The 26,442-nt window shown below is 60.0% G+C and overlaps 3 protein-coding genes across 3 annotated transcripts; 2 read left to right on the forward strand and 1 right to left on the reverse strand.

Annotated features, from left to right (window-relative positions):
- The first annotated feature begins 224 nt into the window (after positions 1-224).
- ECHS1 (enoyl-CoA hydratase, short chain 1) lies at positions 225-8,141 on the forward strand. Its single transcript, XM_082853893.1, has 8 exons — positions 225-334; positions 1,507-1,704; positions 2,187-2,314; positions 3,146-3,245; positions 4,472-4,576; positions 5,046-5,165; positions 6,276-6,343; positions 7,316-8,141. Exons 1-8 carry the CDS (start codon positions 247-249, stop codon positions 7,379-7,381), a joined length of 873 nt encoding a protein of 290 aa, XP_082710019.1. The 5' UTR covers positions 225-246; the 3' UTR covers positions 7,382-8,141.
- A 1,095-nt stretch (positions 8,142-9,236) lies between these two features.
- FUOM (fucose mutarotase) lies at positions 9,237-16,929 on the forward strand (the record flags this gene model as incomplete). The annotated part of the gene is given in 7 exon segments (XM_082854429.1): positions 9,237-9,314; positions 14,021-14,180; positions 15,558-15,628; positions 15,826-15,853; positions 15,856-15,923; positions 16,506-16,579; positions 16,854-16,929. Coding segments are annotated over 7 exon segments (555 nt in total).
- Positions 16,930-21,354: 4,425 nt separating this feature from the next.
- Positions 21,355-25,596, reverse strand: PRAP1 (proline rich acidic protein 1). The gene is made up of 5 exons (XM_082854857.1): positions 25,451-25,596; positions 23,103-23,169; positions 22,403-22,452; positions 21,769-21,872; positions 21,355-21,639 (listed from the first exon to the last, which is right to left on the reverse strand). Exons 1-5 carry the CDS (start codon positions 25,456-25,458, stop codon positions 21,416-21,418), a joined length of 453 nt encoding a protein of 150 aa, XP_082710983.1. The 5' UTR covers positions 25,459-25,596; the 3' UTR covers positions 21,355-21,415.
- Between the last annotated feature and the right edge of the window lie 846 nt (positions 25,597-26,442).

Below are 26,442 nucleotides of genomic sequence, written 5' to 3' on the forward strand. Positions count from 1 at the left end.
CTGGACACCGGTGCCCCTCCCCCCGCCCCCTGACCCCTGTCCCCGAACACTGACCTTCACTCCTAAACCTCACGCCCGTCGCCCCGGCCACTTCCGCCGCCCGGCTTATCTCGCGAGACCTGCGAGATCTCGCGATGCTGGCCCGTGGGCGGGGCGGGCCCTGACTGGCGCGGCCGGGGGGCGGCTCCGGGGGGCGGTGGCTCCGCGGGGCGGGCGGCCGTAGCGACCTATCGTCACGCAAGAGCCATGGCCGCCCTGCGCGCCCTGCAGCCTAGCGTCCGCGTCGTGCTGTGCACTTGGCCCGGCTGCCCCGCGCCGCGCTTCTTCGCCTCCAGTGAGTGCGGGGCCGAGGGGGGCGGGCCCGCGGTGGGGGTCCTCCGGGCCCTCATCCCAGGGCCGGACCCCTCCCAGCACCTGCTGCCTGAGCTCGCGGAGCCCTGGGGTCACTAGCGTCTCAACTCCGAGGACTCGGGACGGAGTGCCAAGACCTCTGGCCATTTCAGCGTTCGGTGTGAAAGTCCTCAGACTTTAAGAGAACGTGCGGTTAGCGCGTCTGCAATTGGAAAGGGTCGCACGTGCTGTCCTGCAGTGCCTCCTGCCCAGGCCTCCCCATGTCCACGACTTCTCCCCGGGTGTGTCTTTCCGGTTCTGCCCCACCCCAGCCAGCCGGGCGGCCCTCCTCCTCTCTCCTGAGCGCACTCGCCACCCCCCCACCCCTCATTTAGCAGGAACTCTTGGCCATGTCGATGTCGCTGGGAAAGAATCTCTGCGGCCTCTGCCTTCACCTGTGTGTCCACTTGACCTAGCTACCAGGTCGTGTGGGTTTTACCTGAGTTCTCTTTGACCACCCGCTTCTACATCCTGGCCTGTACCCAGCCATCATTCCTGGTCTTGTATGTGACAGGCATGCTGCCTTTACACGTGTGATTTCAGTCACGTCCCCACAAGCGCATGGGATAGGTACCGCGATCCCTGATTCCCCATTCAAGGAAGCCACCACGTTGGTTAACCTTCTTCTCCAGGTCATTGCTGGCCCCAGCTCTGAGCGGGCCGCCGCCGCCCAGACCCTGGCAGTTGCCCTTTGCCTGAGTACCTCCCACCAGGCTGTCCACCCAGCAGGGCTGGAACTCTGTTCTGTTTGCAGCTTAACTGCCCTCACCTAGTTGGCATTTGTTTAAAGAAGGCGTTTCCTCATTCCTTGTTTCTACAGGATCCCAGGCTGTCTCTAGTGCGCATCCTGGGAAGCGCTGACCAAGGCATTCAGGAGAAGGAATGCTGCTCTTCATTGCTGGGTTTTTTTTTAACTTAAGGAAGTGTTCCAATATCTGTGAAAGCAGAGAGCACTGTAAAAGCCACCCATGCAGCTACAAGCTGCATGATGCAGCCACCAGGGACTGAGCAGGGGCCCTCAGGGGTCCTGTCAGGGTCACTCTGTCCACTGACGGGTGCATCCCCCCAGTTTGGTGCCTCCGTGAGTGGACATCCCCTTTTCCCCTCTCCCCCCAGGCGCAGCCTCTGAATACATCATCACAGCCAAGAAGGGGAAGAACAGCAACGTGGGGTTGGTCCAGCTGAACCGCCCCAAGGCACTCAATGCGCTCTGCGATGGCCTGATCATGGAGCTCAACCAGGCGCTGCAGGCCTTCGAGGAGGACCCGGCTGTGGGGGCCATCGTCCTCACGGGCGGGGAGAAGGCGTTTGCAGGTGAGGCGGGCAGTGTGGTGGCAGGCTGCCCAGGTGTGTGGTCGTGTGGTCGCACCCATGGCGTGAGGCAGGCAGCCTTACACCTCCGTGAATGCATCAGGAAGGTTCCGCGACTCGGGGGTTTACTTACGTAAAGCGGACCAAACCCCAGGCTGCTTGGAGGGGCCCATCTGACGTTTAACGTTGAATGTGCTCCGCCAGCAAAACCAGTCTGTTCAGGGGCAGTCACGTCTCGGGTGCGGGTGAATAGTGAGTGAGCCCTGCCTCTTCTGAGTCCCCCTCCGCTCTGTTTCCTGTCCACATCCGTCTGCATCACCTCCATCAGCTCGTATCACAGCGTATTGCACTGTACCCCCGGCCCAGCTGTGTGTCCACGTGGCCATCCCCTGCAACCCTTGGTGCCTGCGGGCGGGGCACACTCAGTAGCTACCTGTTGCTGTGGGGTCTCTGCTCTGGTAACTGGGACCTCATTTCCACCACAGCTGGAGCCGACATCAAGGAAATGCAGAATCTAACGTTCCAGGACTGCTACTCCAGCAAGTTCTTGAGCCACTGGGACCGACTCTCTCGGGTCAAGAAGCCGGTCATAGCTGCTGTCAATGGCTACGCCGTGAGTGCCCGCCCATGCCACCTCCTTGCACTCAGAACACCTGAAGGAATTGTACTTGTGTGTGTGCAGTAGAACTGATTTTTATTTGGGGGAGACCTGAGTCTCGTTCCTAGGCTCGCAGGCCTTTTCTGACTAGTGATGCTTAAGAGCCAAGAGCTGTAAACGGAGGAGGTGTTTCAGCATCTGCTGTGTTAGTGGGGATTCAGCTGTTGGGCTTCAGATTCCTTTGTTAGTAAAGTCCCCCCAGTCCTGAGGCTCCCCGGGAGTGCTTTTCCCCCACGGCAAGGTTAAGGGCACACGTGTTGGCTCTCTGTGCAGTTTTGATGGCTTCCCAACCTGCACTGCCCTGTAAACTAACCTCTTTCACCACTGTTGAAAGCTCTGCCTCCCCTGTTTGGTCCATCGGGGTCTCCTATAGGCGCCTGGACAGCTCAGAGGCTCTGGGACTGGTTGTGGCCTGTAGAGAAGCCAGGAGGGCGTTTGAACTCACAATTCCTTAGTAAAGCTCCCTTGGGGTCAACGGGTCAGCGGGCAGATGTTATAGCCATCGGTTCTCCCCCTCCTGGCTGCCTTCGAGCGCCCCCGGCAGAGAGTGGAGTGGCCACGAGAGACACTGTAGGACCTGCAAAGCCGCAAGCATTTGCTGTCTGGCCCTTTACAGAAAGTTTGCTGGCATCCACTGTATAGGTAATTTGTGGGAACAGTTAACTAACTTTGCATCTCTGTGTTAATCTTTGCTGTACCCTAGACTGTGTTTCACTTTAATAGAAAATTCAAATAAGCAGTGATTTTTGACCGGGTTCCTCTGTGGAACCTCGTGCTGTTTTGCAGCTTGGTGGTGGCTGTGAACTTGCTATGATGTGTGACATCATTTATGCTGGAGAGAAAGCCCAGTTTGGGCAGCCAGAGATCCTAATAGGAACCATCCCAGGTAAAGACTGATGGTAGCTTTGGTATCGGTTCTTCAAGTCATCGTCCACAATCTGCCCGCGTCTTGGGGGCATTTGGGCTGTTCCAGTGTCAGACAAAAGCACGTGGGGCTGTCATGTGAGCCTGGACGGTGGCTGCCTGTCTGCACACTAAGGTCACGTGGGCACAGCAGCGCTGAGAGTGGCTTGGGGGCCTCGGAGCTGTGCCGGCTCCTCTGGAGTGGTTGGGTCCCTTGTCCGACACGAATAGGAAAGGCTGGCCACATGGTGGATTCTAACCGCAGAGAGTCTTGCTTATGAGCCACATCTGCGCTGGATCTTTATTGGTCAGCAGCTCAGAGAAGAGAACACGCTGACCACGGGGCAACACTGAGAGCTCACGTTTCAGTGGCCAGAGCGAGTCCCATAGCCTCACCCAGGTTCAGAGCAGGGAATCAGATCCCCCGTGGGCAGGGCGACAGGAACAGTGGGCCAACAGTGACACCTCTGCCCCTTGGTCCACCTGACGAGGACTTCGGGCTGTGTCCCCACGGGGTCTCTGCCTTGGGTGTAGAGCCTGGAGCCCAGAGCCTCTCCCGAGCCAGCTGGGCTGGGCAGGGAGCAGCCGTGGGGTCAGGAGAGCGTGTCTGAGATCAGCTGAGGGTGACCACCAGGGTCTTCCCATCCCAGTGCCTGAGGTCTCCACTGCATTGAGGCAGTGTCCGAGTCTGCTGGACTGTGGGTGCCCCCCTCACGTGGCTCCTTGGCTCGGTCTGGCAGCCCTGGGGTTCACCACGGGCGGATGACCGGGCAGACCACTCTCTTTCCAGCTAGAGGCCGTGGAGTGAGCAGGAGGGGGTGGGGAGCGGGGCCAGGGAGGCGGGAACCCGGAAGAGAGGAGCGTCGTCCCACACCTGGAGCAGAGCAAGCCGTGCTCGAAGGCTGCCCCCCAGCTGCCCCCTGGGTTGGGTTGAGTCAGGGTCTGGGGCCCTAGGCCGCGAGCTCCTTGTGTCTGTCCGTAGTCTGACTTCTGCATGAGAGGTACTGGTGCAGGGGACCCAGGGCACCAGGCAGGGGGTCCTGAGTGTGGAAAGGAGCCTCCCCCAGCTTCCCCACCTGCTGGACGCCTGGGTTCTGCCCACCCACCCCACCCAAGGGGCCCATCTTCAGCCCTGGGGCACTTGGGGACAGCACGTCTGTGCATCCTGGCTGCAGAGCCATCCGTGCCCAGCAGCCCTCTGCCCTGCAGGTGCAGGGGGCACCCAGAGACTGACCCGTGCCGTCGGAAAGTCACTGGCCATGGAGATGGTCCTCACTGGTGACCGGATCTCAGCCCAGGATGCCAAGCAAGCAGGTATGGGCCACAGCCTCCCGTGGAGCTGCCCCCTCAGGAAGCTGAGTGGAGGGGGGAGGGCTGCGTCCAGGGCCTCCCACCGGTGATGAGCACAGAGCTTTCCCGTGTCCTGGGAGCCCAGGAGACTCACTGCCTTTGTTTTTTTATTTGAAATACCACATGCTCAAAGGAGTGACTGAGACATGCATGCAGGTTAAAGAGCAATAGTGAAACCGCCCCGCTTCCCAGAGCCAAGGTCAGCAACAGGGTCTCCGAGACCCTCCGCAGGCATGCCCTCTCCTGGACCCTCAGTGACCTGTGACTGTAAGAGCCCAGTGAACGCAGCAGCCAAGGGTGGCGGCCCTACCAGGGGACACCGTGGACCCTTTCCTGTGTCCCCACTGCCTTGTCGGCACCCAGAGGCCTGTGCTGTGGCTTAGAGAACGAGAACCAGCTGCTGCCACGTGTTGTTTACCTTTTTGTGTTTTAGGTCTTGTAAGCAAAATTTTTCCTGTTGAGACACTGGTGGAAGAAGCCATAAAGTGTGCAGAAAAGATTGCCAGCAACTCTAAAATTGTAGCAGCAATGGCCAAAGAGTCAGTGAACGCAGGTAGGGAGGAGAGCGGAGCTGCGAGGCTTGACAGCGCGGGGTCAGAATTATGCATCTTAACCGGTCTCAACAAAAACTGTTAGGATTCTTGGTATTTCGATTTTGGTTCTTCGTAGAGTTCTGGTTTCTAGTTGCTCGCTCACAAATTCTGTTGAAATGGCCTGAGCTCCCCTTGGAAGCAGGACCTGAGAACAGGGCCAGCCTGGGGCACAGGCGGCAGGGGGCTGGCGTGCAGGGGAAGCCCGGGAAGGGTCACCTGGGGAACCTGGGAGGAAGAGGCTCCTCTCGGCCAGCAGCTCCGCCCATCTGTCGGGGATGAGCTGGGGGCAGAGAGCATGCTCCCGGCTGTCGCTGTGGACTGGGCGTCCTCTCTCTGCCGGCGGGGCAGCTCTGACCGCCCCTCCTCAGAATCGCTAGAGTGTTAACATGACGATTTGTTCTCAGCGTTGGAGTGAGGCTGTCCCTTTGCTCCGTGTCGCCTTTCAAGAGGACGGTGAGCTGGGACAGCCGTGTGTGCCCGCGGCGAGCCGCTCTGCCCCCCGTCTCTGCTCACCGGCCTCCCAGGCCCCCGGCCTCGGCCAAAGCGTTCACACAGGCACTAGAGTGTGGAGCGTGCAGCAGGGGAGGGGACGTGCCGCAAGGCCCAAGGCATCTGTCCTCTTGGCTGGGCGCTGGCCGCAGGGACCCAGCTACAGGTGCCGCCAAGGAAACGCTTCCGCGAGCCTCGCACCTGCATCACCTCCACTGCAAAGATGGCCCGGGACTCACTCTATTCTGCACAGAGTTCTGTTTTCTGGGTGTTGTCCTTAATTATTTGTCGTGGTTTTTGAGTTCAGTGTCGTGGGCTTCCTCAGCCCTCTCGTGACTGGACAGAGTTTGCCATCCCGCCTTCCATCCAGGTCCCCGTGCAGGACACTGGGAGGCCGGGAGCAGTATTCACTGGGCATCTCGGCTGGGGTGGTGCATTTGAGCAGCGAGGCTGTACTTTAAACGTCATCGGTGAAGTCAAAGTCCACATCAGTCCCCGAGGGTGTGTCCTGCCTCCACAAAAATGTTCTGCGTTCCCACATCTGGCATCTCAGCTCCTAACTTCAGGGTTTTCTTTTTCAGCATTTGAAATGACATTAACAGAGGGCATTAAGTTGGAGAAGAAACTCTTCTATTCAACTTTTGCTACCGTAAGTAAGCCTCATTCACGTGGAGAATCACACACGGTCCAGCCATAGACGTTCCTGGCATTTCCTTATAGGTTTTATCACTAGATACCATTTCTCTTTGGTCAGAACTCTTAGCTTCCCCTGTAACTGGATCACATGTGTTCTATCACTGAGCATTGATTTTTTTTCAAATAAGTACGGTGTGTGGAAGTTCAAAAGTACAGAAACTTACACAGGGTTATTTCCTATTACAAAAGATCTTACAAATTGCACCCTTAAACAGCAACTCCTGTATTTAAAATGCAATCCATTTACTCATAATTTTCCTAGATTGTTCCAGTTACCTGGAATGGGGCTCGAGTGTATTATACTATCGTAATCTGAAGCCTTGGAGCATTATTTTCTAGGATATCTGCCAGTAACTTAAAGGAAATCATTCTCTTAATAGTCATTAAAACTGATCTTTTATTATCAGAAAGTCATATCTAGGTGTTTTATAAAAGATTAAAAATGGCTTTAGCTCTTGAGGAAGTGCAGGTGCGTGTGTGCACATGTGTGTGACTGCATGCGTGTGTGCATATGTGCACACAGAGGAAGGTATGCAGAGGTAGAGCTTGGATTCTCGTGTCCTGCTTCCTGACCCTCAGGACACCACCTGACCTAGAGCGTGGCTAAATCCAGGTCATGATTTGGTGAATGACCCAAGTACATGCATCTGAGGTTCTCTGTAGATGGAAGTTTATTCGACTCATAGGTTAGTGGTTCCTGAATGACCATCACAAAGGCGGGGCGGGGGTGTTTAATGGAAAAATACCCATTCCCAAGCCGCCCCTGGGGACTGGGATCATTCACAGTTTTCGAGGTGATCCCGCTGCAGAACCCGGTGAGTGGACGGCCACGGGCAGGGAGCAGCAGGCTGACACAGGCAGAGCCTGGCGCCTGGACCCCACGCAGAGTGACCATCCGCCTCTGCCTTTCGCCTTCTCTCACCAGGAAGACCGGAAAGAAGGGATGTCTGCGTTTGTGGAGAAGAGAAAGGCCAGCTTCAAGGACCAGTAGGAGCTGGCTGCCTGTGCCTCAGCGCCTCAAGTTAAAGAGGAAAAACACGGCCTGTCAGCGTCAGAAGCAAATAAATCCTCTTTCAAACGCAGTGTCAGTGACACACAGCTTCTCTCCAGCTGTGAGGGGCCCTGGGGGGCTGTGTGGGCTCTCGCCCCCCCGAGCAGCAGGGGGCCTTCACCCGGCTCTCGTGAGGACCCCCAGCTTGGTCGCGGTGTCGTTTGCAGCCGGTGGACGTGGCCGCTCAGAGGGATGGCCTCGCTGCTGAGCCTTTAAAGAGACGTGCTCTTGACTAAATGACAAACTTCAGGTCACATTATGCCTTTCTTTTAGTTATCGCTAGATTTGAATGTTCTGTCACTTTTTAAAACTTGTCGTTCTCAGTAACAACATTCAAACAGAACAAGGCTCTTAAAGTAAGGCACCCACGTCCCACTCCGAGGGTAACCACTGTTCACACGTTCGTGCCTTTCCAGGTGTCTTTCTGTGCCCACATGCGTGAACACATGCTCCGGTGTGAAATTCCGTTTTCTTTGAACAGAAATGGTTCTCCACGTACACGTTTCTGCAAGGTGCACTGATCACCTTCTGCTTCTAGTACACAAATGCACCCTATCCTTCTGTTTGACTAGCATTTGTTTTCATTTTTCCCATTTTTAAATGTACATTTTCGCAGCATTCAGTGTATTCACAGTGTTCTTCATCTCCAGACTGTTTCATCACCCCAGACAGAAACCTCACCCCTTCAACACTAACTCCCTACTCCAGCCCCCAGCCCTGGGGACCTCTGTTCCACTTTCTTTCTATCACTGGATTTAATATAATATTTCCAAGGTCCGTCAGGTTGTAGCACTAACAGTTTCATTTCGTTTCATGGCTGAATGCTATTCCTACTAGCATTCCTTTCAGTGGCCCTGAAATATTTCATGATGTGTGTATGTCGTGATCTGCGTATTCACATGGTGTTGGATGTTTAGACCGTGTCCAGGTTCTTGCTTCAGAGCCGCCGTGGCGACGGTGCAGCGAACAGTCCCTGCACAAATCCTTGCATTTCAGCTAGAGTGCGTCTGGAAGGGAAGGGCGGCACTGTGGGGCTGGGCTGCTGGGGGCCGAGGCTCCCAGATTGGTGTGAGGACTGCTTGTGTCGGAATCCCTGGGGCGTTGGTTTAAAATGCGTGCTCCCAGACCTGGCGCAGGATTAGTGCCCTTTGCTGTGGGAGGACGTAGAGTTTACACACCAAGGTTCCTCTGGTGGCCTTATCCCCGGGAGAGCCAGCTGCGTCCCCCGGGTCACCGTGCAGTCAGGCACCTTGCAGGACCCTGGGTGAATGAGTGACCGAGGTACCGGGAACCACCTCTGCCCCGACCAGACGTCTGCTGTTTAATCCTCAACTCACAGCCCAGCTCGGAACTCTAAACCCTCCATTTTACACCAGATTCTCGAGCAGGTGTCCAGGGGGAGAGTCGTATGAGTCCTGGAGCACAGGATGAAGGCCCTTGTCCTCCTGCTGCCTGGGAGGGCTGCACAGGTGAAGACGGCAGTCACTGGCCTGGGTCAGGACCCCCCAACCTCAGAATGTCCTCAGACCCTCCAAGGTGAGGCCAGAACAGCTGCACCTCTGGGAGCGAAGGCCGGCACTGTGAGGATCCCCCTGGATCTTGGTGCGGTGCCCACTGCAACGCAGCTGCAGGTGAACAGACGGCCAGGTGAGGGGTGGGCTCTGCTGGCTTCGTTGTGCCCCCACCCCCACCCCATCCGTCTTGCTCTGCAGAGAGAGCCTCAGCTGTCGGCATGACGGGTGCTGCTCAGAACCCAGGGCAGAGCCCTGCCTAAGCAAGTGCTGCACGGTGAGACATGCGCCTGCCTGTCCTGGGAATCGGGCCTCAGAGCCCTCCTCCGGGAGCCGCCACCCAGCGAAGACCTGAGCACCTGGTACAGGCGTTTCCTCCACCTTGTCCTGCTGCCAGTCATGGGCAGGTAGCCTGTTGACCAGCCTGCCCAGCGGAGGTTTCTGAATGTGGGATTGCAGTCATGGCCTTGGGCAGGGCTGGGCCCAGAGTGTGTACCCTCCCCCTACCCAGGACCCATGCTGAACACCCAAGAGAGACCCACCTGCATCTGAGGAAGAGCTGAGATGGCCAGTGGAGCTCTGGCCGCCCAGCACCTTTGATGACTCGCCCTTGTGCTCTGGTCATATTTGCGCAGCTGGGGGGCCCAAAAAGAATTGCTCTGCTGACCGTCTGCCTGGGGAGGTTAGCTCTGCAGTCTCCGCCCAGGCCCTGTCATTCTGCAGTGTGTGCCGTGGTCGGGAGTTTGAGAAGGGCGCAGTGGTTCTGTTACGGCACAAGACCCTCCCCAGACAGCAGACAGAGTTCTGATGGAGTCACCCTTGAACGGTGGGCAAGGGAGTAGGTACAAGGGGACCACGAGATCAGGCTCTCCCCTGGGGTCAGGAAGGCCGGGCCCAGCCGGGCGGTCTTCATGGCAGTAGAGGTGGGAACCCCATTTATTAAAGCTGTGTAACCGGGGTTTGCACTAGTGACATGCCATCTAGAATGAACAAGCAGAGGTATGTGCAGCAGGAAACCTTAGAGTTGAGAAAGTCCGTGCATTAGTTTAATCTTTCACACGCGTTGGGCGGTGACCTTCATAACCGATTCCAAACAGCAGAGCTCCAAGTGCTGGGGGGCCAGTTGTGAGGGGCCCATCCAAGACTCGCGGGTACCCTTGTCTCAGCAGCTCAGCCGGAAGCCGAGAAAGGGCTCGACGTGGAACCCGTACATGAGAGTGTGTGTGTCTCAAAGGTCTGCACCCACAGGGTCGTTTGGGATCCAGCACGTGGCAGGGACGGGGCCCCAGCCCCAGGCCCAGGGAACAGGATCTTCTCTTCAGGCTGCATGGTGGCCCCGGGCTTGGGGAGACTGGGGACCGTCCAGTGGTGTGACTGCGTGCTTTGCTGTGGGTGGCGGGGTTGAAGGCAAACCCCAGCAGGACTTCAAGGACCACAAGCCCCAGAGAGCCCTCCACTCCCTCTTGAGTTAATTGACCTCTGGCACCATATTGTTTGGGGGTTTTGATTTGTTTCTGAAGCTGAGACCTTGCATTCTCATCTATCCGTATAAAATTGGCTTTTCCCTCTTATATTCCTACTAAAAAGATAAGCTTCAGGGAATGTTAACTTCAAGTCTCTCCACTCAGGTTTTGGAGGAGAAACTGCTCACACTGGGTGGAATTGGCCACTGTGGGCGGCCTGAGTGTGGGCCCTGCGGACCACCTCCCTGGGCAGCTTCCTTGACCAGCGAGGCTCCGCAGGGCCGGGCAGTGGATATGGGTTGTCTGTTGACTTCCGGTTCTCTGCCATCTTTCACGTACAGAACTTCCGCAGGAGCTGCCAGGCCTCCGGCCGTGTCACCGCAGGGCTGAGGGTCCATTTGGGAATGAGGTGGAAGGGGGCGGGCTCCAAGGGGAGAGAGCCTGGCCTGTCCCGGCTCTGGGTTGGGCTGTTTCCTGCGGCACAGGCAGCAGTAAGTACTCAGGTGGCCGGCAGGCAAACCAGGCAGCCCCGTAAGGAGGGCCAGAGCCTGGAGGGCTGAGAGCCAGCTAGCCTGAGTGAGAGCCCGTTTGCAGGCTGGGCAGTGAAGTTAGGTTTGGGGTTCTTAAGCGGGGGTATGATCCGGCCGGTGCAGGCACGGGCATCTGCACTGGGGTCTGCACTCAAGCCTGCATGTGTGGAGCGGGGTAGAGAGAGAGCAGACACAGGGTTGAAGGCCAAGGGCAGCGTCAGCAGGGCTTTTGGTGACATCTCGGCAGGGCACAGGAGCCACCTGCATTAGTCAGCTGCTGCCACATAATAAATTATCCCTAAACTCGGTGGCTTACAGGACAATCATCAGTTCTCCTTTCTCAGTTTGTGTGGGTCAGGAATCCAGACAGGCCGCCATGGGTCAGCGTGTCTCTGCTCCACAAAGTCTGGGGCCTCAGCTGGAGCCCCGCCTGAGCAATCGCTCCCTGGCCTGGTGGTTGATGCAGCATCACTGGGCTGAGCTGGGGCTGTGGGCCGAATGCCCACAGGAGGGCTCACCACGTTCATTCCCTCGGCTTCCTGCCAGCACGGTGTCTGCATTCCCAGTGGCAGAAGTTCACAAAAAACAGAAGGAAAACTAACAAATTACTTAGGTAGAGATTAGTAAAAGTGTATTGTGCACACACCAGAAAGACAGTTTGCAAACCAGGAGTACTCAAACCAAAACATGGGATGAGGCTCAGAGGATGTTGTTACAAAGCAGCGTATGTAGTGTGAGGGCAGTGATTCTTTATAGTGATTGGTTACAAGATTCGAATTTTCTTAAATGAAAGAGAGTTGGCTAGTGGTTACCCCATGCCAGTTGGGGGAACTGTTTAAGTTTTGCTTATGATTTTCAGAAGCATAAACAAGAACTGTCCCAGGTCAAGTTGACCTTTCTTGTCCTGCAAAATAAACTAAATTAAATTGTGCTTGTCTAACTGGTTTTGTCTCCTCGGGAGAAAATCGGATGCATTTGATTATAACACCAGGGCAAGTGTTCTGAAGAGAGAATCAGGAGGAAGCCATACTGCCATTTTTTTTTTTTTTTTTTTTTTTGGCTGTGTTGGGTCTTCGTTGCTGTGCGTGGGCTTTCTCTAGTTGCAGTGAGCGGGGGCTATTCTTCATTGCGGTGCCTGGGCTTCTCATTGCAGCAGTTTCTCTTGTTGCGGAGCACGGGCTCTAGGCGTGCGGTCTTCAGTAGTTGTGGCGCACGGGCTTAGTTGCTCCACGGCATGTGGGATCTTCCTGGACCAGGGCTCGAACCCATGTCCCCTGCATTGGCAGGCGGATTCTTAACCACTGTGCCACCAGGGAAGTCCCACCATACTGCCTTTTATGACCTGCCCCCAGAAGCCAGGCAGCAGCATGTGCAGCATTCTATTGGAGGCAGTTACACAAAGGTCCACCTGGTTCAAGGAAGGGGACAAACCCGCCTCAGGGGAGGCGCGTCACTCACTGTGGCGTGTCAGATACAACATGGCGGCAGTGCTGCCATTTTGGGAAAACACAATCATACCTGTCGACTGAAATAAATGCACAACCTAAAAATTGAGAATTATGCTTTATTCGGTGGACTTGCTGAGGACTTAAGCCCAGGATACAGCCTCTCAGCTCTCAGGGACTGTTCCGAAGAGGTGAGGGAGTGTAAGCAGATAGGGCAGAGGGTCCCCGGAGAAAGAGAACCAGGAATGGCTTTCTGAACATATGAGAACCCGTTTTGGCCTGTGCCATTTTGTGGTCTAAGCCTGGCCCTGGTGCTTGCCCTTGAACAGGTCTCAGTAATCAGTGATGTTAAACGAACAGAGGAACACAGGGACAGAGAAAAGGCAGTGATAAAGCAGAGTCCTAGGTCCTCCTCAAGGGATAAACATAATAATATACCTTGAGTTGTGCAGGAACTAAGGTCCCTACCCAGGTGGAGGGTGGAATGATGATGCTGACCGTCCTGACTTAAATCAACAAAGACGTGACTCTGTCGACCTGACCTTTGCCCCAACTTTATGCTAAATTCTCTGCTCAAGCCCCTTCCTGAATATGCATGTGCCCTTAGCTTAAAACGTCCCCAGTTTTGCTGGGTGGGACCCTGCTTTGGGAAGGCCCCCGTGCTCTCCTTATTTGCTGTGATAAATTCTTCCTTCTCCCCACCTTTGCTGGCTTGGCTGTCTTTCGGCTCGACACCCACCGAGAGGTGAACCCAGTTTTCGGGTAACAGGAGGAGCCAGTATGTACAGGAGTTTTTGCAAACAAAACAAAACAAAAAACCAGGTAGTCCGAACAGCAAAATATTACTGCTAATTAAAGAAAACCAGACATCTCAAGTTAATGAATTTAGTGCTTTCCTATGTATGGGAAGATGCAAGATGTATGGGCTCCTTGAAATCATTCCTTTTATATGCACCTCAGCTGGCCAGCTGAAGGTGACCTCTCCCCCGCAAAATTAAGACACCTAGTGTTGGGGGGCGTGGGGGCGGGAGTGGGGCGGGTCCTGTGGAGTCCAGGTCGCTGGGGCCCCAACGGGGAGTCAGAGCACTGCTTCCCTGGGCAGGGGTGCGGCACCCTAGCCAGGTACCTGAGGGGTCTCAGCAGGCTGACGCCTGGAAGACAGCGCAGGGGTGCTCTCAGCACACCCGCTTGGCCCAGAGGTCGCACCCACCTGTCCTCAGGGTCCTTCCAGTGTGAACAGTGTTGGGTGAAGAAGTAAATCCTCCCTGTGCCGCCACCCAGCCCCCCCCACCCCAGGGCACCACGGACCCTGCGGGCTAGAGGGGGTGGGGGACGAGTCCCCAAGGCCTGGGGGCGGAACGGGGGCTGGAGAGGAGGCCTTCACGCACGGAGGGCGCTGGGGAGCTCCAACACAAATACACATGGGTGCCCGGGCCCTGGACCTGGCCGGGTAAGCGAGACCTCGAAAGACGGCGCCTGCGGGGCTGGGCTGGGGTCGACCCCGCCCCGAGGCGGCCCACGCAACCCCAAGTCCTCCGCACTCCGGGGGACCCTCCCTTCAGGCCACGCCCATCTCCCGCCGGGCCCCGCCCCTAATGCACCCGCCCCCTCTGGCCCCTCTCCCCTCCAGGATCCACACAACACGCGGCCCGCCCTCCCCGGCCCCGTCCCTCGTGGCCGCCCCGCCCTCTCAGGCCCAGCCAGCAGGGTGGTGCTGAAGGGCGTCCCCGCGCTGCCGTCCCCCGAGCCGCTCTACGCCCTGGCGCGGATGGGGCACGGAGATGAGATCGGTGAGCGTGGCGAGCGCAGAGCTTCTGGTGGGGAGTGTGGGCTGTCATCCGGCCTCTGGGCTGCCCAGGTGCTGCAGCTCTGCTCCTACCCCCACCAATTCCTCAATAACCCACCAGTGACCCAGGAAATCTCAGTGCCAGGACCCTCAGGATTCTCCCTGCAGCCCCCAGCCCCCAGAAGTGAGCCTGGGCCTGCTGCCCCATCTCACACACCACTTGGTGTCTTCTTACAAATGGCGAAACTAAGGCCTGGCACCGTCCTGGCTGGCTGAGCAGCGGTTCCTGGTCCCGGTCAGGTGTTCAGCCTTTACTCTGCTCTAGAATCCCACCACTCGTGACCGGGCCCCAAACGTTCCAGGTGTCCGCACACTCCGTCTCTTAAAACCCTCTCATCCCCCCAGGGGCCAGTGGGAGGTGAGGCTGGGAGGGCCCTGGAGCCAGGTCCAGGAGGTAACAGTAAGAGAGGGGTTAGCAGTCCTGAGGGTAACGGGGGGCATGGGCTGGGCTTGGGCTGTGCCTGGATGCCTCCACCCCCAGCAATGCTGTGAGGCAGGAACACGACTCTCCCTGCAGAGTTCAGACCACTAAAGGCACAGAGATGTGAAATGTGGTGTAAACGCAGCCCCCTGGACAGGGCGCTCCCGACCTGGTGGCCCCAGCTTCCCCCCCTGCTCAGGGAGCTGAGCCCGCTGTGCCTCGGTTTACACCTTGAGCCAGGTAACCCGAGGTGCTCTCCTCCCTTTCCGCGGGGTGGGCCACGGAAAGGCCCAAATGGTGGAAGAGAAGGAAGGCATAAGTGAATCATGGTGCAGCCCCCAGAAGTGACACACACACCCCGGCAAACGAGCAGTTAGCATTCAGCGTCCAATGTGCAGAAAAGTCTAACCTTGCTGAAACGAGGGAAAACGGCAGAAGGAAATGCACTCCGACAGTAGCAGGGTTTCCTTTACGTAGTAAGATTACAGCCGGTTCCTGTATTTCCTGGTTTTGTACAATGAGCGCGCATTAGCTTAACAATCAGAAACCAACTTTCGGGAGAGCAGGGGCCCTTGGAGCCAAGTGGGGCAGGTCTGGGGGCAGCCTGGGGCCAGAGGGGCCTTCTTCCAGACCCCACTGTCCTCATCACAAGGAGGTCATCTCCAGGGCCTTCTGGGTTCAAGGAGGTGGCCCAGGTGCCCCTCCTGGTGGACGAGTGTTTGGGGGTCACCAACAACAACCCGTGTGGTAGAGTGAAGGGGGATGGGCAGGGCCAAGACAGTGACAGGTGCCGTGGCCAGGGTGGGGAGACACCAATGTGAGCTCAATAAGTGTCACCCCACGGGCAGCAGGTGGCCGGGCGGGAGACGGCGGCGTCTGAGGTCAGCACTCTGCCCTCAGGCCTTGGCATCCCTCAGCGCCTGGAGGCTGTGCTGCAGCTGCTACCACTGGACTGCTACGTGGAGAGCCCGGTAAGGCTGCTCTGGGCCTCAGTTTACCCTTTGCCAGAACTCAGGGGGGCCACTTGCCTTGGGTAGGGGCAGGACCCGTGTCCCCAAAGACCCCTGAGCCTGACCAGAGGAGCCCTGAACTGTCACCCAACAAAGGGTCCTGGAGGCACCCAGGGCAGGAGCAGTGGGCCACAGAGCTGACCCCCCTCTGTCTCCAGGCTGTGGTCGTGGAGCTGGTGCCCAGCGACGGGAGAGGGGCCTGCAGACCCCAGTGTGGACAAGCTACCAATCCATCCTCTCCAGGGCCGGCTGTGCGGTGAGCCTGAGATCCCCACCAGGAAAGGGGTCAGGGATCCTCTGTGCCTCCTTGGAGTCCCGAGAGAAGTGAAAGACAGGCCCCCCCCGAACCCTGCACCATGGTTGTGCGAGCTTCTACCCGGGCGTATGGCCACCCCTTGCCCCGGCCTCCCCGCTTCCTTCCAGGACCCTGACCTATCTCTGCCCGGGGGTCCTCACCCACCCCAGCCTGTCCGAGCGGAGCCAGGGGAAAGCGGGGAGCCCCGTCTGTGGTCAGAGGCCTGGCCCAATGCTGCCTGTCAGCCCCCCACCCTTCAAGGGGCCGGGCCTGTTCTCCCGGCACCACCCACCAGCAGATCTTGGGCAGGACCTTCCTGAAGAGAGGACCCAGGGCTCCCGTCCTGGACAGCAGCCCCACCCCGACCCCCAGGGCAGCTCAGACGATTCAAGGGCCCCAGGCAGGCGGCCACCACAGCCCCCTGTGCACCTGTCCGCCCAGCCCTCGCAGGTCAGGAGCCCAGCGTCCTGGGGACCCTAGCCTGGAGAATGTGCTGATGCCCCACTGGGCCTGGGGCCCTCAGCCGCCCCCCTTGCCTTCCAGAGCCCCCTGGCCACGGTAGAGAGATTGGAGTTTTATGAGTGGACCAGAAAGGCTTTTGCTGTTGTGACAACTGGGTGAGCTCTGGCTGGACCTGCTGGGTCCACTGGGTCCTCCTGGGTCTGGCTGGGTCCGGCTGCATCTGGGCCGAGCCTGGGTCCCTACCCCTTCCCACTGCAGAGCCCTCCCCACCCTCTACTCAGCCCCTGCCCCGTCGGAGACTAGATGCCCCACGGGGAATGGCAGAGCCGAGGGATTTGCTGAAAGTGCACAGGGTGGGTGGCAGAGCAGGGCTCTGGGCACCCCAGTCCTGTCCATCCCAGCTCGGCACTCAGCCTGCTCCTTATGCGGGGAGGCGGCCCTCTACGGAAACCTCATCCTCAAGAAGGGGTTGCCAGCCCCCGATGCCCTGTTCCAGGCCTGTTGAAGACCACCCGCCCAGGGAGGGATCTGGAACCCTGAACCCGACGCCGCCACCAGCAGGCATGCCCAGCGGCAGATGAACTGGCCTGGCCCTGCCCGGCAGCGCTCAAAGCTCACCCAGCCAGGGGCTCCAGGGGCCCAGCGGGGCCTGGGGGGGCCTCTGCTGACCAGGGCTGGCATTATCCCAGTTCAGGAAAATGATGGAAAAGTGCAGTGACTTGCCAACATACAGTCCAAAGGTTTAAACAGGAGCTCCATCTTCACTCACAAAGGCCTGTTTTGTGCTGAGTGCAACAGCGGCTGTGGGCTCCCCGGAGGGCAGACCCCACCCACTCTCGGTGAACCCTCAGGTGGGAAGTAAGGCCTTCCTCCTCCCGATAGGTTTGGGTCACCTGACTTGGCAAGTCCCTGGGTTTGGGATGAGAGTTCACACAGGTCGAGACCCTCGCGTGGGGAGATCGCACAGAGGGCCAGGGCAGGGGCCTGGGTGACGCAGCACATGGCAAGGGGGCCTGGGGGTGGGTGTACCAGCTACCCAGGCAGCCCTGAGTGGGCTGCAGTCACTAAGGTGGCCCTTGAAGAGGGGGCCAGGGCTGCTCCTTCAGCCCCAGAGGCTGGTCTGGAGCCTCCGGGAGCTGACCACACCGTCAGCTGGGGTGGGGGGCGCTGGGCCCGGTGCCTGTGTTCCCTCGCTCTGGTGGCTGAGCGCCTACTGAATACGCATGAGCCCGAGTGGGTCTGGGGATGGCCGGGGTGGTGGGTAGAGGACAGGAGGACGCTAGGCACCCAGGCAAAGGGGGCCTGCGAGGTTGTGACGGCTTCCCGGCATGTTCTCAAACTGGGTCTCCCGGGGTGGGCGGGGTTCCCACTGGCCATTGCACAGGCCTCCCTGAGGGCCTTCTCCCTGCTCCTCCAGACCTTCTCACAGCACGTGGGCGTGGGAGCTGGGATGACCAGGGATCCCCAGGGCTCGGGGGAGGCTGGTGGGCCTGGAAGGCAGATAGGTCCACTGGGTGGAGGTCTGGGGCTCAGCCTGGGGAAGGGACCACGTTCTGGGCCCGCCACTGCCGGGGCTGATCTCAGACCCCTGAGCCCACGGCCAGCCGCTTCCAGCCACACACGGGCCTCTTGAAGCAGCTTTATTGAGGTTGAATTGACGTGCAGTCAGTAAGCTGTTCATGTTCAAAGCATTCAGTTAAATTCGTTTGGGTGTTGGACCAGCACCTCCATCCCCCCCTTCTGCCCTGCCCCCACTGGTCCGCCCCCCTCCCTGCTGGTCAATGTGCACTTTGCAGAACTCCGTGTAAGTGGAAGGCCGTGCATGCCCTCTGCGTGCTCGCGGTGGGGTGGGGTGTGTGTGTTTGCGTGTGCTGTGTGCATCGATGATTCCACTTTGCTGCAGAGCGGGATTCTGCTGTGCACACGCTGCTGTGTTCCATCCAGGCAGCTCTTGGGGGGCGCCGGGTTGCTTTCAGCTCTTGGCTCTCGCAGATAAGCTTGCTGTGAACGTACCCGCACAAGTCTGCGTGGACACGAGCCTTCATTTCTGGAGCAAACACCTCTGGTCAAGTCTCGGCCGTAGGGCGTGTGTATGTGTGACTTTGTAAGAAACTCCCAAACCATTTCCAAAGCAGCTGAGCTGGTTTACATCCCCAGCCCTGGGAATGTGCATTCCAGCCCCTGGCCCTCATCCTGGCTGCCCGTCTTTCCCGTGAGCCGCTCTAAGGGGACTGTAGCGGTGAGTTCTCTGACCGTTAATGGCGTTGAACATCTCATGGGTGTGTGTGCCTTCTGTTTTCTTTGGTGACATGAGTGGTCAATCTCTTGCCCATTTTGGCACTAGGGTGTTTAATGATTCCGGTCACCAATTCCACTGTGTGTCGTGGGGGGAAGGGCAGGGGGCTCCCCCCACCGCCAGGCAGCCCCTCAGCACCAGCTGGTGTCCTGCAGTCCGCTTGGTTCTGACATCCCCTGCCCGGGGATGCGTCAGATCCCTCAGGTTCAGGGCTCAGTCCCACAGGACTGCCCCCCGCGATGCCCCCACTCCAGATGCCAGTCCCAAGTCCAGGGGGGCACCCAGGCTTCTGACCGACTGGCTGTAGATAGAGGGTTCCCTTGACCCCTCCTCAGTCTCAGTTAGTTTTCTAGAGCGGCTCACAGAACTCAGGGAAACATTCACTCCCTAGATCACTGCTTATCCTACAAGGATAGGACTCAGGACCAGCCAGGTGGACGAGGTACGGGGAGGGGCTTCCATGCCCTCTCCAGCGCCCCTCTCCCCGCACCTACACGTGCTCACCACCCCGAAGCTCTCCAGACGCATCCTCCTGGGTTTCTGTGGAGCCTTCACTACGCAGGCTGTTGGATTCAGTCACTGGCCACTGGCGATTGATCTGACCCCCAGCCCCTCGCCCCTCCCCGAGGTCTGGGTGTGGGGCTGGAGGTTCCAAACCTCTATTCCTGGTCACTTCCCTGCAACCGACCCCATCCTTAGGGACCTTCCCAGAGTCACCTCCGTTACACAGCAAAGGACAACTTTATCACGCCCATCACTCAGGAAATTCCAAGGGTTTTAGGAGCTCGGCGCCAGCATCAGGGATGAAGACCGCGCACATTTCTGATTGTAAGTCACAGTATGACAGTACTTTCCACTAGTCCAGGCTCTTGCTGGAGAGCCCCAGTGCCCACCAGAAGGGTCTTGGGTTCAGCCCAATGCTCAGACTCAGGGAAGAGCACAGACCACCCTTGCCAGCCGTCCACTGAGGAAGAACGTTCCACAGGTGTGGTGGGTCACATTTGCCCTGTGGCTCGGGTGTGTGGGGATGAGGGTCGCTGGGCACTGCCTGGCCAAGAGCCTGTGCCCCAGACGCAGGTGCAGCATCCCGGGTCCCCGGCAGGAACACTACATCAGGGAAGCCAGGGCTGCGGCTCCTGGGAAGGACCTCAGGTGTCTTATTCCCTGCCTGGATGCCTCACCCAGCAGCGGTCACTCTGCAGAAGCAGTACTGCCTAGTGACGCCAGGGAGCAGAGGCAGGGGATCCACGCTCAGCACCCTCTGTAGAAGGGGTGAGCAGCGGCAGTGCGCCTGGGAGTTTGGGGGGCGGGGGTCACAGGGGGCTGAGCTGGCCTGTGGCCTCTGCTAGTGTCTCCTGCTCACCCCCAAGTCCCCTGCTCCTGTGGGTCTCCGGCTGTGCCCTCGGGGCAGGCAGTGCCCACTGGGGACCTGGCTCCAGCAGGGCTGGAGAGAGACTTGGCCACGAACACCACCCTGGGCTGCCCAGGGCCGTGGCCACCATCGACCTCAGGTCTGAGCAGGTCACCGCCAGGGCCTCAGTCTCCTCATTGGTACTGGGGGCAAAAGAGCTTCTGTCTGTGGGGCCTCGAAGCCGGGAGGCATGTACGCCTCTGAGCAGCGCATCTTGGGGTGAGGCTGCCATTTGAGGCCTCCAGGAGCTTGGGACCCGTGGGGTGACATAGGAGCTGTAGGGCACGCGAGGTCCCCAGGACAGACCCACGGCCTCTGGAGCAGCCGGGAGCCTCGTTCTGTCTTAGCCCCCAGCAGGCTCAGTCTGGGCGGCAGGGAAGTTTCAGGTACCAAGTGCTTCCCGCCCGATGCCGGAGCGCGACTGCCACACAGAAACCCCGCCTGCACTTGCACACACCCCAGCACATGTACAACTTGTGGAAAATTCCAGTGACCCTATACCTGCGTCTGCAACATCAGGCCTGCTGAGCCAGGCCGTGTCAGAGGACTGGTCACCTCAGAGAGCGCCGGCAACTGCCCAGAAAATGAGGACAGAAAGGCTGGGCCCAAGTCCACCCCCACTCACCTGTGCACCTGCCTGCCGTCCCCCTGAGCACTGTCCACTTGTCCCCCGTCCCCCTGAGCACCTGTCCACTTGTCCCCCATCCCCCTGAGCACCTGTCCACTTGTCCCCCGTCCCCCTGAGCACCTGTCCACTTGTCCCCCGTCCCCCTGAGCACTGTCCACTTGTCCCCCGTCCCCCTGAGCACCTGTCCACTTGTCCCCCGTCCCCCTGAGCACCTGTCCACTTGTCCCCCGTCCCCCTGAGCACTGTCCACTTGTCCCCCGTCCCCCTGAGCACTGTCCACTTGTCCCCCGTCCCCCTGAGCACCTGTCCACTTGTCCCCCGTCCCCCTGAGCACCTGTCCACTTGCCCCCCCGTCCCCGAGCAGTCGGCGACTGGGCTCCCTGCTCCTGAGTCCTTTCCATTCTCCGGTCCTGTCCGCGGGGAGCCCAGAGTAGCTCCGTCCGCACCCCAGCACATGAGGAGGCCTGGGGGAAGCAGACGGCTCCCAGCGCATGGGCGCTGGGTGCAAGGAGCCAAGCGTCAGCCTGGGGCTGCCCGGGGCCAGCCTGTGGCCCCCCTTCTCCCAGACAGAGCAGGTGGGGCCCACAATCACTGTTCTTGAAGACATATGTGGCCGCCGCCTCTTTGCAGGGTTTATTTTTGCAGCTGTGGGGGGGTCAAGGCTCCCAGGGCTCCTCCTTGGGGTGGTAGATGTGGTCTCGGTCCTCCTCTGGCCCTTGAAGCACCTGCTGAGGTGGCAGCACCTGAGCCCAGGGCCTTGCCTCCCCCTGGGCCTCCTCGGGCCAGTTGTGGTGCAGGCTGTCATGGTCAGGCTCAGGGCCCCACCTGGGGCTTGGGACACGGCCCAGGGTGTCCTCGGTCTCTGCCAGGGCCTCGGCACCTAGGGACAGACACAGGGAAGTGTGGCCTCAGTTTCCCTCCCGAGGCTTCACTCATCCAAGTCGGCCCCTTGCGAGCCCCCTGCCATGAACTTGCGCCCCTCTCCCCAGGGGACAGCGCCTGCCCTGACCTTGCCGCTTCTCCCCGGTGGTGGCCAAGAGCTTTGGTGCCATGAGGAACCACATGAGCTGGCTGTCCTTCTCCGGAGGCTCCACCGCTCGGGCGCCCCAGGCCCTGTAGCAAGAGCGTCTGGGTCAGGTCACCGTGTGCAGCGGGAGACCCCAGGACGGCACCCCTGCCCAACCCCCAACCCAGACCCTCGGGCCAGGCATGCCGACGTCGGGCCCGGGAAGGTCCCCGAAGGGGAGGCCTTGAGAAGGCTCCATGGGCTTGGCCGGGGCTCCCTCCTGTGCAGAGGTCAGCGGAGCCCAGTCTACAGGTGGTGCTGTGTCCTCCTGCCTGGCCGGCCGTCTCACATGGGTAGGGGAAGGGGGCACGGCTGGCTCAGTCTGCTGCCCTGGCCACCCCGGGCGGGAGCCACCCTGGAGGCTACGGGGGAGCAGGGGAGCTGGGCGGGGCAGGGGGGGGCTGGATCCTCCCGGCCCCGCGCTCTGCTCGGTTGCTCACGGATCTCAGGGGCTCCCGTGCCTCCCCTCCCCAAAGCTGCTGGACAGGATCCGCCCTCCATGCATGAAGGCCCCCAGCTCAAGGCAGGCCCGAAGGGGGCACAGGGAAAGGCGCAAGAGGCTGCCGGGGGCACTCACTCCTCTGTGCCCTGCTCAGCCCCGGCTTTGCCTTTGGTCTGGACGAGGACCTGGGAGAGAGAAGTCGCAAGTGAGGCTCAGTGTGGTCCTCCAAGGGTCCTCCTCTGGGGACTGGCTGGAGGCCGTGTGACTTTGGGGGAGACTTGGGGACAGCATGGGGTCTATACTTGCACCACCTGTCCCCTGGTGGCCTGAGGAAGGGGGGCCGGTTCCTCTGCCCGTACTTCCTTGCGGGGCCAGTGGGGCAGGGGAGCAAATGAAACGGGTGACCCAGCCCAGTGACCGGTGCCCGGCAGCTGTGGGACAGCTGTGCTGGTCCTCCTGTGCCTCCCTCTTCGCCTGGCACTCCCAGGGTGTACGGCTGGTGAAGAACACGGCCCCAGCACAGTCCTGGCCCCTGGGCAGCCCTGCATGTGGAAGTGCCCTGGGCTTCACAGCACAGGTGAGCGTCATCAGGCCCCCTCCTCCACCTGGCTCACCTGGGGTGGTTGTGGCTTGTCCATCAGACCCCGCAGAGGGGCCGCTCCCCTCATCCTGAGGGTCCCCCCAGTGCCCACGGGCCCACCCGGTGCACAGGACCTGCAATCCCATGGGTGCCACACCTCCCCTGCCCTAGGCCAGCTGGTGCCTTTCTCCACCCCCTGCTGGTGGGGCTGAGGGCGGAAGCCACGGGGCGGCTGGGTGAGGACCCCGCACATACCTGGGGGGTCCATGCTGAGTTCGCCTGTAGCAGAAACACAGCCCCCAGGCTGGTGATCAGGAGAAGCCTGGGGGACCAGGGAGGAGAGTGAGAGACAGGCAAGGCTCTGCCTCTGCCCCGCGACCTCCAGACATGACGCCTGGCAGGGCCGGCGATGGTCCAGCCAGGGGGGCCAAAGGCCGGGTCCTGATCAGGTCCACAGGTGGTTTACTGTCCCCCACGTCACAGAGCAGGCCACGCAGGCACAGAGATGGGGCCTCCACAGGCCCACACCTGCTCCCGGGCCCTCGGACCCCACCCTGCAGGCCCGGGTTACCGCGTGGATCTGGTGGTCCCAGCGTTGCCTCTGGCTCCGCGGCCTGTGCCGGCCGCACCGTCGGGGCCTGGCGCAGTGGGGCTGTAGTACTGATGGGGCGCGGGCTTGGGGCTCAGCTGGCAGGCGCTCAAGCCCGCAGCAGCCCTGAGGCTGTGCCCGTGGCTCCTCAGAGGCAGGTAGCACTTCGCTCTGTCCCAGAGCCGTGGGTGGACGCCGGGGCCGTTACCTGGGCGGGAAGCCCAGGAGGGGCGGGGAGGATGGGGTGCTCCGCCGGGACACGTCTAGCCTGACCTCAAGGAGCTCGAGGACCCAGCCCAAGCAGGGGCTCTGAGGAGCAGTGGCCGAAGGCAGGAAGTGTGGAGGGACGCACAGGACAGAAGGCGACTAAGGGACTCAGCAGCGAGGAGGCCTCACCCAAGACAGACCGGGTCGGGAGAGCAGAGGACGGCCGGGGCTGCGTGGCGTTGGGTTACGGTACCCGCCCGTGCCTGTGCGTGTGCATTGCCGTGTGCGTGGTGTGGGTGTGCGTAGCGTGCGCGTGTGTGGTGTGCATGTGCCCCGTGTCTTTTGCATTATTAAAATACAAGACAAAAGGCCCCCAGTGGAGTTGCTGGGCTGAGAGCCTTCATCACCAAACTGAGGCCTCAGTAGCGGGTGGGCGCTGCCCTCCCCTCCCCTCCCCTCCCTCCCCTCCCCTCCCCTCCCTCCCCTCCCCTCCCCTCCCTCCCCGGGATGGAATATCCTGAGCCAGACAATCCGGAACCGCCAGGCGACACTCGCGGCCCTGCCTTCCCCTGAAGGAAGGTGACCCGACCACAACCAGCGCCCTTCGCTTACAGGAACTTCCTTGTTCACCCCACCTCCCCACCCCCGGCCCGTAGAAGTCTTTCACTCTGTCCAGCTCCTTGGAGCTCCTTTCTGTCTGCTAGGTTGGATGCCGCCCCGATGTCAATCGAGTTTTGCTTAAATAAACTCAGAATGTTTGACACGCCTCAGTGCATCTATCTCTCGGCAGTGTCAGTCCGTGGGCAGGAAGGTTTCTGCTCGGCAGCTGGGCCGGGCTGGGAGCACGTGGCTGGGGGGAGGGGCCAGGGGCGGCCCATCAAGGCTTCCTGCCTGATGCCCCGATTCCAGCCCCACAAAGACCTTCGCTCCTCCCGGTGACTCAGCACTTTGGGGTGGAGGTTCCCTTGCACTCCCAGGGGGCAAAGGGCAGGGGCCTGCCCTGGACTGCAGGGCACTGGCCCAGTCTGGTCAGCTACCCTGCCTCTCCCTAGACAGAGGCTCTGGACACCAAGAGGTCCCCATGTCACTGATCAGCCCGCCCCTGGCCCACGCTGGGGTCCCTAGGAGAAACCCCCAGGACAGGAGGGCCGGGGAGAGCGCTGGCTTAGAGGGGGAGGGGCCCCCCACCCCTGCCACAGGTGGAGGGGGCGGAGGGAGACCCCCCTCAGGAGAAATGGCCTCTGACCTCAGGGTCCTGGAGGAGCCCCAGTGCTTCCCCGGGGCTCACACCCCAGCTCCCGGGGTGACGACCCCTTGGGCTTCAGCTGCCCTGCCCGCATCGCCCCCCAGCCTCCAGCCCCGGCTCAGCGTCTTGACCCCCACTTTCATTTCGTCAGTCACAGACCTGCCTTCTTTGGTCCTGGTGCCTCCCACCCACTTCCAGGGGCTCCCGGGTGACTCTCCACAGGGTCAAGGGACCCCAAGGGACAGTGGTCTCTCTCAGGAGCCACAGGGGTGGCCTTTGGAGCTGGAGCCCAGGGGCTACAATCATTCTGGAGGACTCGGGAGGAAGAGTTCTGTCCCCAAGCCCTTAACACCCGGGAGGAGCCGGCGCTCCTGGGAACCAGCCAGACACTGGTTTGCAGACAGAGCCCCGACCCCCTTCTGAAACCGGCCTGCGCTGGGGACCCAGGTGCCCCAGGGGCTGTTCCCTGAGTCCAGGGCTCCTGGACCCAAGTGACCACACAGCAAAGCTGTGGGTGGGGTGTTTGGGTGGGGACCCGGGTTTGCAGGCGCTGGGCGTTACCTCCTCATGCTGGGGTCCCCTCCTCAGTGTAGACAGCGCTCTGGGGGACCTGCAGCTGCAGACCCAGCTAGCCAGCGGCCCAGGGATCCAGACGTCCGGTCCTCGTTCTCCCTGCCCTCTCCTCTCTCTCGAGGCTTTATGGCCCCTGTGTGGGTGTGTCTGGACAGAGGTCGGGGCCGGGATCCTGACTGGGCTGACGAGGTGACTGAGTCCACCTGTATGTCACACGCATGACCCTCCCCAGCACCCGACTTCTGCCCGCTACAGCCACCTGACGCAGCCCTACCTCCCCCCACCTCTCCACACGCGGGAACTCGCACAGCCTCCGCCCCACCCTGGCCCTGGGCTCTGTCACCCAGGGGCATGGGACCCGAAGCCGGAGGGCGTCCCAGCCCACCCTGCCCTCTGGGCCCTCAGCTGCAGTTGCTGGACCCCTCGGATATATCACTGGTTCCCCAAACTTTTTTTTTTTTTTTTTGGCTGCACTGGGTCTTCGTTGCTGCGCGCGGGCTTTCTCTAGTTGCGGCGAGCGGGGGCTACTCTTCGTTGCGGTGCGTGGGCTTCTCATTGTCGTGGCTTCTCTTGTTGCAGAGCATGGGCTCTAGGCACGCAGGCTTCAGTAGTCGTGACACGCGGGGTCAGTAGTTGTGGCTCGTGGGCTCTAGAACTCAGGCTTAGTAGCTGTGGCGCACGGGCTTAGTTGCTCCGCGTCATGTGGGATCTTCCCGGGCCAGGGCTCGAACCCGTGTCCCTTGCATTGGCAGGTGGATTCTTAACCGCTGCGCCACCAGGGAAGCCCTCCCCAAACTTTTTAATGATCCAGTACCGAACCCAAGCAACATCTGACTCTCGATTCAATATTTTCATACGATTAACATACACAATAGCTTTTACAGTAAAAACACCCCTCTACGCGTTACACCTCTGACTGCACGGCGGGTGCAGAAGCCCCGACGGTGGGATCTATGGTTCCTGCAGCTGCAGCACCCAAA

The sequence above is a fragment of the Leucopleurus acutus genome (assembly GCF_964270905.1).
Source record: "Leucopleurus acutus genome assembly, chromosome: 14".
Classification (NCBI taxonomy): Eukaryota; Metazoa; Chordata; class Mammalia; order Artiodactyla; family Delphinidae; genus Leucopleurus; species Leucopleurus acutus.

Excerpts from the sequence above, each read along its gene's own strand:
- ECHS1 (XM_082853893.1), top strand. The coding sequence starts at position 247 with ATGGCCGCCCTGCGCGCCCTGCAGCCTAGCGTCCGCGTCGTGCTGTGC. Across the intron at positions 2,315-3,145 it reads CTGCTGTCAATGGCTACGCC|CTTGGTGGTGGCTGTGAACT; the intron begins GTGAGTGCCCGC and ends GCTGTTTTGCAG. Across the intron at positions 3,246-4,471 it reads CCTAATAGGAACCATCCCAG|GTGCAGGGGGCACCCAGAGA; the intron begins GTAAAGACTGAT and ends TCTGCCCTGCAG.
- PRAP1 (XM_082854857.1), bottom strand. Across the intron at positions 22,453-23,102 it reads ACTCAGCATGGACCCCCCAG|GTCCTCGTCCAGACCAAAGG; the intron begins GTATGTGCGGGG and ends TCTCTCTCCCAG. Across the intron at positions 21,873-22,402 it reads GCTGAGCAGGGCACAGAGGA|GGCCTGGGGCGCCCGAGCGG; the intron begins GTGAGTGCCCCC and ends CTCTTGCTACAG.